The sequence below is a fragment of the Cebidichthys violaceus genome, unplaced genomic scaffold, assembly GCF_023349555.1.
Source record: "Cebidichthys violaceus isolate CVI_PGR_0920_01 unplaced genomic scaffold, fCebVio1.0.p SCAF_8, whole genome shotgun sequence".
Taxonomy (NCBI): domain Eukaryota; kingdom Metazoa; phylum Chordata; class Actinopteri; order Perciformes; family Stichaeidae; genus Cebidichthys; species Cebidichthys violaceus.
This window is the reverse complement of record NW_027176964.1, coordinates 6,066,240-6,080,484: the sequence shown is the minus strand read 5'-3', so window position 1 is coordinate 6,080,484 and position 14,245 is coordinate 6,066,240. Positions and strand designations below refer to the sequence as shown.

At 42.0% G+C, this 14,245-nt stretch overlaps 2 protein-coding genes across 2 annotated transcripts in view; both read left to right on the top strand.

The window, feature by feature from the left end:
- Window positions 1-592, top strand: part of sall2 (spalt-like transcription factor 2) — a 10,049-nt gene extending 9,457 nt beyond the window's left edge. Inside the window, exon 4 of the mRNA XM_068701745.1 lies at window positions 1-592. This exon is cut by the window's left edge and continues 692 nt beyond it. The gene's annotated coding sequence lies outside the window, so the exon portion shown is untranslated.
- A 1,087-nt stretch (window positions 593-1,679) lies between these two features.
- mmp14b (matrix metallopeptidase 14b (membrane-inserted)) lies at window positions 1,680-13,982 on the top strand. Its single transcript, XM_068738026.1, has 10 exons — window positions 1,680-2,269; window positions 8,977-9,125; window positions 9,234-9,356; window positions 9,575-9,882; window positions 10,394-10,555; window positions 10,859-11,019; window positions 11,101-11,239; window positions 11,366-11,516; window positions 12,349-12,464; window positions 12,588-13,982. The coding sequence occupies exons 1-10, from the start codon at window positions 2,171-2,173 to the stop codon at window positions 13,034-13,036; spliced, it is 1,857 nt and encodes a 618-aa protein (XP_068594127.1). The 5' UTR covers window positions 1,680-2,170; the 3' UTR covers window positions 13,037-13,982.
- Window positions 13,983-14,245: the final 263 nt, after the last annotated feature.

Here is a 14,245-nt window from a genome sequence, read left to right as displayed (position 1 = left end):
TGAGTCACAAGATAGTGCACTAAAAGAAAAGTTTCAAATAAGTAAATGTCAGTATGTAAACATTTCGGTACTTGTCGTGTTGTGCCATGTACCAAATCTGATCCAACTGGCACCAAAGGAGGCTCAAGCTAACCAAAATGTTATTTCTTTGCGAATGCTTCCCGACCTATGTCTGTTTTGTATCTAAAAGATGTTTTCCTTCAGTCACAGAAGGAACTGATACAAAGTTTTGCTTTGCGTGAGCACACAAGGCCAACAAACTGAATGTGTTTTTGTGGGGAATATTACGTTTTAGTCCTGTTTTGTGGTTCAGATAAACTACTCTCATGTCATTGTGATTTACTTTTCACTATATTGTCCTGTCAAACCAGAAGCACAGCTGCAGTGTTTGTGAACCCAGTGAGGACATGGTCTTGTGTGTGACCTTAAGCTTTGTGAATATTATGATTGTTGTTTGGTCCAAAAGTAATATCTGTAACGCTTTTCAGTTACTAAAACTTTTAAGTTGCTATAAATATATCAGAAGTCTATGTCTGTTTGTTGTAAGCTGTACGTTCAGTGCTCCATATTAAAAAGGAATTTTGAAAAAACATATCTGGCTCCTTTTTTGTGCTACTTTTACACAAAATATATTGTAACTGGTTTACTGACTTATTTTCATAAAACACAGCATGAACACATGCTTGCAGACATTTGTGTGTCCAGTCATAACATCAATGATCCCTAACAGTCACACGTCATTGATCATTGCTCTCTGCCAAGACAATCAAAGCTCCCTTCTCTTGTGTCACATCGAGGGAGTGGAGGAGGCCAGCTGTCTTTCCTTCGCTAAGGCCAACACAGCAGCTGAGCTACAGTATGTGAGCACATAAGGTTGGTAACAGGAAATGCGTGTGTCTCAAGTCTTAAACATTTTGCTCTGTGTTAATGTATTTACACATTTGTCAGCAGCCATCCTGTCATGTGACATCTATAGTTGCCAATACCTCGAATGCTACCACATGCTTGTCAATGAACACACAGCCTGCAGTTATAATCTGGAACCAAACCAATGCGGTCTTTACAGAGGTTAGACGTTTAAATATGTCCTTCTTAATGAAAGCAGAGTAGCATGCAAGACAAAATAATCCACGGTCAGTGTGATGCATGGATGTATAGTAGGAGGCTATATACCTAATCTGACATGTGAAGTGTTTAAATGTGTGTGCAATGTGAGCATTAGAGGGCGCAATTCCCCCTTTTAAACACAATTTGGTGCTGCATATTGAGTTTGTTTGAGGCCTTTTTGAACAGCACTCAATCAAAATCAGTGTGAGACAGTATCAATGTGTGAAGTGTAAACTGTACATTAAGATAAAGAACAACCTGTAATTAACTGATGAGTCTCCTGTGTCTAAAACCTAAACAGTACAATAGAAATAATAATTGAACAATAACTGGTTATTGCCAACAATTGTTCGGCTTAATGTTTGCGTTCTCTTCTCTGCTAATAATAACAGCTTTGCATTTTATGGAGCATTAAGGCACTTAATCACAGCCTAAGAGTAAAAGCAAACCGTGCCAAGTCTAATGTGAAGGTCACTCAGTTGATTCCAGCCCTCCATGTCAGAGGGGCGGGCTGATTTAGGAGGGGGAGGTTTACAACCCTCTACTTTCCAGCTAAAGGTCTCCAGGGAGAATTCAAACTACCACGTCTGCAGCGGGGAGAGAGGGGAAGAGGAGAGGGGATCAAAATAAGCCGACTGGTGGATAGAGAAGAGAGGACAGCGAGGAGTCAGGACTGCTTCATGAAAACAAAGTCGGCTGCAACATCTGGAGCAACTGAATTTGGACATAAAATACGTACCGCCTGCAGTCCCCAGAGCCCCCTACAGACTTCCTGCTTCCAGTAACGTCTAATAGTGTTGGTTAAAATTCACCAAAACGCGAGCAGAATGCACACTGGACAAACACTCCTCGTAGTTTAGGTAACTCAAGTAATAAGTTGCAGAGGCGCATATCGTCTGGAAACTCTTTTGTGCTTTGCGCCAAGTCGATCTCGGTCGCGTCGTTTTCGTTTATTGGATACGTCTTTTCACAGACAATGTTTTGACAAATAGCAAAGTGAAGATTGCGCGAACTGTTACAGGAAGATCTGTCTATTTTGTATTGTTTTTTGGAGAGACAAGTGATGGCACCAGAGCTCAAATCGCTTGTCCGACTGCTGCTGCTGGCAGTGGTGTGGGAGCTGAGTGCACATGGAGCGACGGAGCGACAAGTCAATCCAGAGGTGAGGAATAAATCCAGAGGTGAGAAATAAGCCAAATAGAGGCGATAATAAGGCCAGAATAGAGGAATAAAGCCAAATAAATAAATGAAAAATCAAGCAACGGAGTTAAATAAATACAGCCAGAATCAAGGAATAAAGCCGCATAAATAACCCAGGATTAAGGAATAGGTCAGATAAATAAACCCAGAATCAAGGAATAAAGCAAGATAAATAAATCCAGCATTATGGAATTAAGCTTGATAAATAAATCAAAAAATAAAACCAGATAAATAAAGAGGAATGCAGAAGAATAAATGCAGTATAGAGGAATAAGCCAGATAAATATATCCAAAATAGATAATTAAAACTCAATAAATATATCTAGAGTTGAGGAAGGATAAACAAAGCTTGAATAAGGAAATGCATTTAGGGTTCAGAAAGGTTTAAATGATGCGTGACTGAGAAATATGCTGTACCCTCATATGTAGGAATGAAGGATCTTTTCTGCTAATTTCAATAATTTACTGATTTGACAACAACTTTGATTTTACAGGCCTGCATATAATACTATACTGGTTTTGTTTGTGACCACCATAATAGCTTTGTTAGACGTTTGCATCCTCATGGACAGTCATTTCAACAGTTGCCTGTAGTTGGCGCATGGATATGGGAATGGCTTTGACCCTGGGATAGAGGAAGCAGCCCATAATGATGATAGCGCTCGTGGAAACACTGAGAAATGCTGAGAGGGCAAAAGTGGTAGTAGTGCAGGAGGAAAAGCAAATGAGGAGAAATGCATGAGCTTGTATTGTGGTCGGGGCAGAGACAGAGGCATTTCTTTTGGGAATGGAGGGGAGGAATTGATAGTTGTGGGTGCAGTTATATTCAGATGGATGGGGAGATGTAATTGTTGACATCTGTCCTAAGTTATGGCTCAGTGGATTTGAAGGAGGTGGGTTTTACAATCTGAGAGGTTCTTCAGCATCTCAGACATGGTCAGTTGTGGAAAAACACCCACAGTTCGAACTCTAGTTCTGATCATTAAAGGGAAGAGTATCCTGTTCTTCTCTGTTCTGTTCTTTTTACTTTGATCTGTTCTGTCTGCAGTATCAGCAGTCCTCCAACCCCACAGCCAGTGTAGCATCAGGAAGGTCTGGATTTATCTAGCAGGAAGTGAGTTGTTATGATACCCCTACACACCTGCTTCCCTCAGTATCACAGTGAATACTGTGCGTGTGTGTACATGTGTAAGATCAGTGAGGCCTAAATGATTTTGGGAGGCCATACAGTGGGGTCAAACGTCTCTCTAGTCATTGTACCCTGCCTATGGAATTAGAATTCCAGCTGAGATAGTGGAAGAAAACTCCATTGACCTACATAAGACCATCAACTTAAAGGCACAATCCGTGGTTTAAATTAATAGAGGAGCTGGCCCAGGCTGTTAAAGGATTGTTCCCATCAGTAAAAATGTGTGAGCAATATAGATCTTTATTTCCCAAATAAGATCAATTAAGAAATACACAACAATATACTCTTTAAAAAAAAAAAATCTAATTACTTATGTATGAGTCATTTGTAAAGTGTTCAGATGAGCATATATATATATATATATATATATATATATATATATATATATATATATATATATATATATATATATATATATATATATATAGCCAGTGGCTAACCCAGTAGCTTTGGGGATGCAAATTTCAAGGAATTTCCTCAATCAATTATTAGATGGTTTTACAATGGATAGTCGGTTAATTGTTAAAAATTGGCGCAACACTGTTCTCTGACTCTCTCCTGATACTATGCTACAAATGGCCAAATAAAGTTCAAAATGTTTATTGTAACAAGTAATGCTAAACGACGTCTAGGCTTTAATGGCGGACATCATTTTTTGTATCTACACCATCGAAAAGAACGGCAACGTCAACATTTAACAACCAGTAACCCAACGAACACGTCTAATGTCTGCATAAGAGAAAATGGAACTTTTAGCTACATCACAAGGGAACATAAGTGATTTTTGTGGTAGTAGAGAGTAGAAAGGCTATCAAGTTTCTGTGGAAAATTGCACCAAAGTGCAGGGGCCGGCTTGGCCTGAAGTGCCCTAGAGTGTTTGTTCAATAACTTTATGATAATTTGGTGATTCACCGCCTATGTTTTTATGATGCTTTTATAAAAAACAGTGCTTCCTGTGTCTATATTTACTTCATTCCAACATCGGATGTTTGTCATCACGTACGTTGCCTCCACAAACCTATTGAGTAGGTTGTGTTTTAATTAACAATAAGTCTAATAAAGTCAGTGGTTGAGTCTTGTTCCGTCGGTCTGAGTGGGGAGTTAGACAGTCAGGGGTTGTGAGGATGCAGAGGTCATTTCCTGTGGTCTGTGGTAGAGACAGGAAGTGGGCAGTGGGTTTTTCATTTGCCGCTAAAAAACACCTTGGTGTGTCAGCAACAAAGTGTGTGTGAGACTCACTGGCACACACACACACACACACACACACACACACACACACACACACACACACACACACACACTTAATGTCATATGTGCATAGATCTCTTCTTATGCACATTCACAAAGGAATGGCTACATGCTGAGGTCATTCACTGCAGAAGAAGATAAATGTACATGACATGAGATGATGAAAGCAGAGCCGGGAAGACAGTGAGGAGGCTGTTGATGACTAGAAAGGAGAGCATTGTGGCGATGGGAGTGATGCAATCTGGGAAAAGGACAGTTGGAAAATGGAGCAATTATCCAGTTGAATCGGACAGGATGTAGATCATAGCTGTCATGCACACACATCCTGTATAAATATATGTCTCTTCCCCTGTGCTGCTAATGACAATAAGCATGATAAACTTGAGATAATTCAGATTGGTTAAACTGGAAACTTTGAACCAGTCCCATCTTGATATCTTTCAGCGGATGAAAGGAAGGAAGGAAGGAAGGGTGCGTAGGTTTTAGACAAAGCTACATCCTTAAGATCCCCAGTGGGGGCAGCCTCCCTGAGGAAAGATAGGAGGTGTTACAGGAAATAAGGTAATATGCAAAATCATTACCTCATTTCCTGTACATAAAGGAAGCAAGCAATGAGCCAGATTTCAGGGAAGCTTTTTCCCGCCTTCGAGATTTGCTTGGGATTGTATTATTGCTCAAATGACATTGGCAGAGATGTGTGTTTTTCCACTCCTGTGTCACCGGGTCTTATTGTTGTTGGCTGGAGAATAGTTGTTTTAATAGACAGCAGCTGGTGAATTTACACACACACACACACACACACACACACCCACACACATACACATTTAAAGACCTTTTTACATGTGTGTTGAGGAGCTCTTGGCCAGAGCGGTCTGCAACATCGCACATGTTATCTTAAAGGAACAGCATTAGCCTCGGGCAAATGTTCAGACCGCATGAAGCATTTTAAAAAGTCAGATTTTGACCCACATACCTACACACAAACTCCCTCACACACGCAAACACACACACACACAATCACAAGGCAACAACGAGCTGTTGCAAGTGCAGTGGGGGCACACATCTGACATAACACTGCAGCTCTCTGGACAGACTGAGTGGATGTGGCATGAGGACCTGTGTGTGTGCTGTATACCCAGCATGCCTCAGTTGGACTCCCATCGCTGTTGACCAAAGTTTCTTTCCATTGGCCCTCACCAAACGGAACAACTGACTCTTTCTTTTCTGAAATGCAATCCCTCCGTCTCCCTCTTGTCATCCTATGCAAAACGAGCACTCTGCCTCCTGACATCCATAGCAACCGTTGTTTGATTCTTGTGGATCTTCCATTAAACAATAAACTCACATCGCTGCAGATGAGCGAGCTGCACCCTTTACCTCAAAATCCTGGATTTGGCTTCCTAGAAGTACCTTTGCTCTGTGCTTGTCTGTGTCTGTGCGTTGTTCAAAATCAAAGGATTGAGATTGACTTTAACACGAGAATGTGTTTATGCAGCAGTTTCTACATCAGTGATTCTCAGCCAGGGGTGCAGTAGATTACCTCAGGGTGTATGTAGACAGATTGTGGAGTAGCTCAACTTATTAGAAAAAAAATGTAACTTGTGATTTGAATAAAATAAATCATATTGTCATATTAAGTCAGCTGTAATACGTGAACACCAGGTTTTGAGAGTGCTGAAAAAAAGTGTGTGAAAAACAGTTAAAATAATTAGCACAAAGTAATGTATAAATGGTGAAATAGTTAGTTTAAAGTAATTGATAAAAATATCAAATAGTTAGCTTAAAGTAAATAGTTAAATAGTTAGCTTAACGTTCTGGATAATTAATTAAAATAGGTAGTAAAACTAATGAACACATGGTTAAAATAGTTTGCTGAAAGTAATGGTGGAAATTGTTAGCTAAAAATAAATTATGGGTTGTCAATGAAGGGGTATAGGAGTTAATTGGACAAGGCTGTGAGGGTACGGGTGGTTCAGAACCACTGCTCTACATCAAAAGACTCTATTAGCTTAGGCTGTCATCTCCTACGCCACTGTAAATAATGACCATTCCCTCTTCCTGCTACTGCTACAGTTACTCAGCCCATTAGTCTGCTCAAAAATAGCAGAGTGCAACAGTGAATAAGACTTTGTCGAGTCACCTTAGGGACCCGAGAAAGAGGTGTGGGAGCCTTAAAGGTAAAACAAGTGTTCAGTGTCACTCAACAGCAGTCTTTTGACTGAGCTTTAACTGAAAGTTAGGATTTTGTCGAAAAGAAAACAGAGTGAATGACTGAAAGAGAAGAATAGGGTTTTACAGTGAAATACATTCTGAGATGCTAAAGTTTGTGTTTGACGTTCCCGCTTATGTGGATGTGCTGGAACAGTGGAAAACAGTGAGTCTTTATGTGTCCAGTGGCGCTCCATGGGTGAGTCAGAAACCAGAAAGGGATCATTCAGGGTTGACGTCTAAACACTGAGACCTCCATGTCTCCCAAGGACGGACAGAGAAGGAGAGATTAGACCCTCAAGGGCCTCCAAAATGCCATTCACTGCTGCCCAAACTCACACAAGTATAGCCATGTGTAAATATAAGAGCACATATTCAGATAATCTGTCAGCATTACATTATCAGTGGGAAAAATGCTGAAACAAGTCATTTAAACATGTTTTGCCTTCATTGTATCTTGCACCTATTAGCAGCAGATGAGCTATAGACCTTTTCAAATTTGACAACTTAAATTTCATATTATTTTCTGTTGCATTCTTTTGTTAATTTAGTAGCTGACAGGATGTAAACAGGGATCACAGCGGTTGCCCCATCAACAGAATGCCAATGGAAAGATCCATACAGCAACAATTGAGTGGCTCTGGGTGTGGTTGTTCATAAGTATTTATCCTGAAGTCACTGGGTTTTCCATAAGAGAGGGATGAGGGAGAAGAGAGGAGAAGGGGTGGGGTGACGAGGCGAAGACAGGGACATGGACGTGGGGGGAAGAGTTTGACTTTGAGGTTTGGATGCGCAGAGGAAGAAATTCCCAGTTAAATTACTGACTGACGCTGCTGCTCGACTGGAGACATCGGTTGAGGTTGCCCAAGGCCTGCGTCTCACCCTGGGACACTCCCTATCTTCCTCTCTCTTTTCAATCCTCCTCACTGCTCAAACACACGCTACGCCTATGGTTTTTAATCAGAACTATGCAAAAAAAAATCACAGTAACTTAAGTCACATCAAGCCCCAGCGTGCAAGGAAAAAAAAATCAAACACAATCCTGAAAGTTCACTACAAGCTCACAAAGTAATTGTGTACAGCAGAATATCAAAGCAGTTTCTGTTTTCACTGCCCTCACAATAGCCTCAGTGTTATTTGTCTGCTCTAGCTTGAGAGGGAAAGAGTCTAGGAGAAGATGTGTGGGAGAGGTGCGGAGCGAAGCTGCTGGCACAGGTCCAGATGTCAAACCGGCACCGCAGTGAAATAGGTTTCCAGGGGAAAGTAAGGTCAAGCTAAACTGAGACCCAGGGATCCGCGGGCCTGAAGAACTCATTGACCATCAGAATATGTGCTTGACGGGCTTCGAACTAATATTTTCTTCATGTACAAACTCAACCACAGGGAACAAAGGGTTCCGGTGTAAGGGTTGCAATCTGCACTGAAACACAAACAAGTAGCTACAGAATGAGTTAATCTTTAACTCTTTGAGGGGGTTTTCCTCAGTCAGTTTCTGTCTCGCAGGGTTTTTGTTGAAACTTGAACTGTCTTTGTTTGACGCTTTGATGGGGGCTAAAGCTTGGCATTTTTCATGCTGACCTCAGTATTAATTTAATAAGGTCTGTAGTGGAGAGCCGAAGGTTGATGGTGGAATAGCTTTTGTGTTTAGTCATTAAACGGAAACATGCCAGGTGCTTGAAAACATGTTGCTCTGGCTGTCCAAATATCCAGATTTCAAAAGACAGAAAGATGTTACTCAAGAGCTTATTTTCGTCTTCAGCGAGGAATGTGTTGTTGCTGCAGTCACATAAAAACATCCTGAACTTGTAGTCTCTGTAACTCATAATCAACATCATACCAGGTAGTTCCTTTACCCTGGTTCAGCTTTGTTAAACAAGAATCAGATGAGATAGGACTTGTTTATGGGTCTGTTTGTAATTAAACCTTTTTTTCTCTCTCCGTACTGAGAGTGAAGTTTCCTTGGTTTTATTTTGCAATATTTCTCATGACTCCTACTGATCTCTCCTTTTTGTTTTGCTTTAAAGTCATGGCTGCAGCAGTACGGGTACCTGCCCCCGGGGGACATGAGGACCCACGCCCTCCGCTCCCCTCACTCCGTCTCCTCGGCCATCGGCGCCATGCAGAGGTTCTACGGCCTCACTGTCACTGGCACCTTCGACACCAACACGATTGAGTGAGCAACCTCAAACAGCTGTATTCTACATGTAGAATAAAGTACAGCCTTTCAAACCTAAACTATCTCTTGCCGTGTTTTGAGTGGACTATGTCTCGTCTTCGGCAGGGCCATGAAGCGACCGCGCTGTGGAGTGCCAGATAAGTTTGGTGCCGAGCTGAAGAGCAACCTGAGGAGGAAGAGATACGCCATCCAGGGCCTGAAGTGGAACAAGAATGACATCACTTTCTCGTAAGTCAGCAATGTGCTGCATCTCTAGAGGCGTGATGGAACAGTACCTAATGCCCTAATGCTAAAATCGTTTTGCTTACTTTTGTACCCAATGAACCGACATGAGAAAACCCAAACTGGTGAGAGGAATATTGAACAACTGAAAGGTTTTTCTTTTCTATAATGAAGAACTAATGTCCATGTCTTACCCCCCCCCCCTTCTCACACACACTCTGTAGTATACAGAACTACACCCCTAAGGTGGGTGAGTACGAGAGCAACGACGCCATCAGGAAGGCCTTCAAGGTGTGGGAGAGCGTCACCCCGCTTCGTTTCCGGGAAATCCCCTACAGTTACATACGGGACAAGGTGGAGGAGTTTGCCGACATCATGCTCTTCTTCGCTGAGGGTTTTCATGGGGACAGCAGCCCATTCGATGGAGAGGGGGGCTTCCTAGCACATGCCTATTTCCCCAGTAATGGCATCGGTGGGGACACCCACTTTGATGCGGCTGAGCCATGGACTGTTGGGAACAAGGATCTGATGGGTGAGGCTCTTTTGAATCTATGTCAAAACTGATATTTTGATAAATAAGGGGAATGTTTTTCTCTGAAACTGATGATGCCACAATGTTGGGAGGTACTCTGTACGTTGGGAGTCAGCAGGACTCATAAATCTGCTGCTGTGGGCAAACACAAGCAGCAACATGACCAGTCTTGTGCCAGTACATTTAAGGGAGTTAATACCCTGTGCTATGTTGATACTGCAGAAATGAAGAAGTGTTTATTTCTGGAGCACAGCAGACACGCAGCTTTGTCAGCTGTTTGAGTGACACATCTTCTTATGATCTGCTGATCATTTAATCTTGGATTTACTGAAGTGATAAGTATTTGTGTGTGTTTGAGTCACTTAAAAATTAGGAAACGGCAGCATATGCTCCTTCTCCTTCAGTACCTATCGTCTCATCAGCATAAGAGCAAACATCCTCAGATACTACTTTCAATTGCTTCAAAAATAGAGTCCTATTAAATGGTGTTTTGGTGTTGACACTGTTCCAGGTAATGACTTATTCCTGGTTGCGGTCCATGAACTGGGCCATGCTCTGGGTCTGGAGCACTCCAATGACCCATCAGCCATCATGGCTCCCTTCTACCAGTGGATGGACACCGAAAACTTCCAACTTCCTGACGACGATCGCAGAGGCGTACAGCAACTTTATGGTGTGTTATTGGACAGTTCGCTTTCCAAATCACTATCTTTATTTTCTTAACTGAAGTGAAACACCACCAGAAATCTGAAGAAAGGTAGATATAAAGCGGTGTGTCTTTCCAATGATGTCAAGTTGTATTTTTTGTTTGTGTAATCCTTGGTACTCTTATTTTCACTCTGTTGTCTGCTGCTACAATCATCTATTTTCTCCATGGGGGATTATTAAGCTTCATTGGCTCCAACAGAACCAGCAGTAGATAAAGCGTAAATGTTTAAGATTAAGCTTACGAAAATCCTTTTTCCTTTTCACATAGGTTCTGGATCAGGCCCTCAGCCCCCCGATGTATCGCCCCGTACGCCGAACCACAACCCAGACCCCACATATTCACCAGACAAGCCTCGCTTTGGCCCCAACATCTGTGACGGACACTTCGACACCATCGCCATCCTCAGAGGAGAAATGTTTGTGTTCAAGGTAAACTCGCACAACCTTGTCGGACCTGTAATATGACAGTTTGTCGAGCAGGCTGTTAATAAATCTCTTTTTCACTTTCAGGAAAAATGGTTCTGGAGGGTACGTAACAACCATGTTCTGGATGGATACCCCATGCCGATTGGTCACTTTTGGAGGGGATTGCCCACCCATGTCAATGCCGCTTTTGAAAGGGAAGATGGGAAATTTGTTTTCTTTAAAGGCAAGTCTGGCTTCAGAATAGTAACATAACGTTCAAAAGACTTCCCTTAAAAGCAGTCGTCATCCAACAGCCAACATCTTGCAGTTATCTCATGTACTCTTTCTGCCGTTCTCTCTCTCTCTCCAGGGGACAAGTATTGGGTGTTCACTGAATCCATTCTGGATCCTGGTTTCCCTAAGAGTCTAAAGGAAATGGGCACTGGGCTTCCCAAAGATCGAATAGACGCTGCTCTCTTCTACACCCCCACTGGACAGACGTATTACTTCAGAGCAAACAAGTTAGTCATCCTCCTTCTGTGTGTCTGTATGTGTGTCATATCCCACGCTGAAACTGTACTGAAGTTTATAAACTACTGTCTCCAAAGAGCATGCATTTGTGTCAACACCACCAAATGATATGTTTGAATATTGACCGTATAAGGTCAAAAACTTTAGGTCAGTCATTTATCCCGAATTACAAACCTGCATATCATTTAAACATAGAAATAAACATTGAGGAACTTTAAAGCTTGCTAAGCCCCCCCATGTTTACACTATAGTCATCTTTTTAAAACAGTTGGGTAAAATGTGGCAATCAGTGATTACAGTGCAAACGGCCACCCACATAAACCATGACAAGTGTATGCTGTTATTTAAAAAAAACTAAAACAGTCAACTAGTCTGGCTCTTGAAAGAGTTAACACCAATCTATCTGCCATGTTTCTACAGAAAACACCCATTTTGTGATCTGCTTGGTGGTTTAGTTGAGCAGAATCAGTAAAGCACATTTTCAGGTTTTTGGGGTCAAAATAAAGTCCAGGTCAAGTCTTCAGTCAAGTCTCTTGTCTTTTACAAGCTCAGTGTCAAGTCGCAAGTTCTTTAGAGGAAGTCCAAGTAAAGACTCAAGTCCTTAGTTAGGTCTTAAATCTTTTAGGGCTATTCAGGTCTCAAATAATTTGAGATAACTGCAGGTTAAAATGCTCGGGCAAGTCCAAGTCAAATCTCATGTCTGTCAGAACAAGTCCTTTAGGCCAAGTAGAAGTCAAGACTCAAGTCTTCCAGGGCTCTGAATGAGACCATTAACTCACCATAGCCGTTCCTCTCTTTACCTTTCCCCTCTTATTTGTTTAGATATTACCGTTTCAACGAACAAACACAAAGCGTTGACAGTGATTATCCAAAAGCTATTAGTGTGTGGCAAGGAGTGCCTGACAACATCAAGTCGGCCTTCATGAGCAAAGATCAAGGTAAGGGCGGCATATTTCCGAGACTATTTTCTCACATCTTCGTGTCAACCAATACTTGTAGAAGTTGCTTTTCTGTTGAGTTCCCGTTTGCTTCTCACATTTCTTTCTTCAAACCCCCCCCAGTGCACACCTACTTCTACAAAGCCAACAAGTACTGGAAGTTCAACAACCAGATGATGCGTGTGGAGCCGGGATACCCCAAATCAGCCCTCCGCGACTGGATGGGCTGCCCCAACGAAGACCCCAAGACGGACGGAGGAAGAGGCGGCGGCGGACACGACAAGGACAAGGAGAGGGAGAAGGACAAGGAGCGGGAGGATAAGGACAGAACCAGAGACAGAGAGAGGGAAAGAGAGAGGGAGACGGAGAAGGAGGAAGACACGGAGGTGATCATTATTGAAGTGGATGAGGAGGAAGGGGTAGGGGGTGGCAGCGGAGCAGTGGCTGTGGTGGTGCCGCTGTTCCTGTTGGTGTGTGTGATTGCGACCCTGGCCGCCTTGGTGTTTTTCCGCCGGTACGGTACCCCACGCCGACTCCTCTACTGCCAACGATCTTTACTGGACAAGGTGTAGACGGAGGAGGAGGGGAGGGAGAGAGGAGGGAAAGACAGGGAGAGAAAGAGAACAAAAAAGTGGAAGGAAATCTTAAACACAGATAATGAGAGCAGAAGAGATCAAAAACTGCAGAAAGAGCAGGAGGAAAAGCACAAGGCTTGCATTTTAAAATATTCGTACCACTGCCAGATTCCTTTTGCTCCATCGCTCAACCACTCCATCCTTCCATTTTTTTCTCTCCCTCCCGTCTGTCTCTGCCTCTCTCCTCGCGGTTACTGACGCCAGCTCATTGCTGTTTGTTTTAGCCTTTTTCAAAGTCTTATTTTTAGTTTCTTTCAGTGGTCAGTGTTTGTGTCCTTGTGAATTTCCGCTTCGAACCTGCATCTCCATGACGCACATTCTAGCATGTTCTTACGAGTGAGCGAAGAGCGAGTTTGATCGTTCCTTCCCCTCAGCACACACACACACACACACACACACACACACACACACACACACACACACACACACATACATACTTGGAAACCACAGTGGCATTGTCATTGTGTTTTTTAATCTTCCAGTAGAGTAACACATCAGAGCCAGTATGGACAATAAAAGGGAAAACAAAACATTAGCTCAAGTTGAAGCACGAGATACACTCACATCAGAGTAAAGCAATAAATCAGTCTTTTCCTTTTTTTATATCAATGTCTTTAGTGCTGATTATTATTATAAATGATGTTGTCATTATTATTATGACTAATAGTATTCTTGTTGTTGTCCTACGTGTAAAGAATGTGTTTTTTGTACATTGTCATTAAAACGTCCTGCTGGACAGTGACATACAGTTTTTAAAGTGGCCTTAATTTTATAAATGTGTGGGGACAGTGAATGGGGAAGGGGGTTATGTATTCTTGAAACTTGATTGTTTTTTTTACCTTGAATCAATCTCAAATGAAATAAATTGAAGATCTGAAAATGACTCCTTTTTGTCATTGTACTTGTTTACAGTTTTGAAACCATGGTGCTACATTACTAGTCAGGGGTTATAAGTAGTTTAACAACAACGATAATGATACTAGTGATACTAATACTGATAATGATCTAGTTTTCTCAATGAGATTGTGTGTGTGTGTGTGTGTGTGTGTCCTTACTCACTTATATTTTTAAGCTTTTCTTACAAAATAAAGTAATTTCAAAAGGCTTTCTGTGCTTTGATTTTCACTCAGTAAACCATCACTTAAT

Excerpts from the sequence above, each read along its gene's own strand:
- mmp14b (XM_068738026.1), top strand. The coding sequence starts at position 2,171 with ATGGCACCAGAGCTCAAATCGCTTGTCCGACTGCTGCTGCTGGCAGTG. Across the intron at positions 10,556-10,858 it reads AGGCGTACAGCAACTTTATG|GTTCTGGATCAGGCCCTCAG; the intron begins GTGTGTTATTGG and ends CTTTTCACATAG. Across the intron at positions 11,517-12,348 it reads TATTACTTCAGAGCAAACAA|ATATTACCGTTTCAACGAAC; the intron begins GTTAGTCATCCT and ends TTATTTGTTTAG.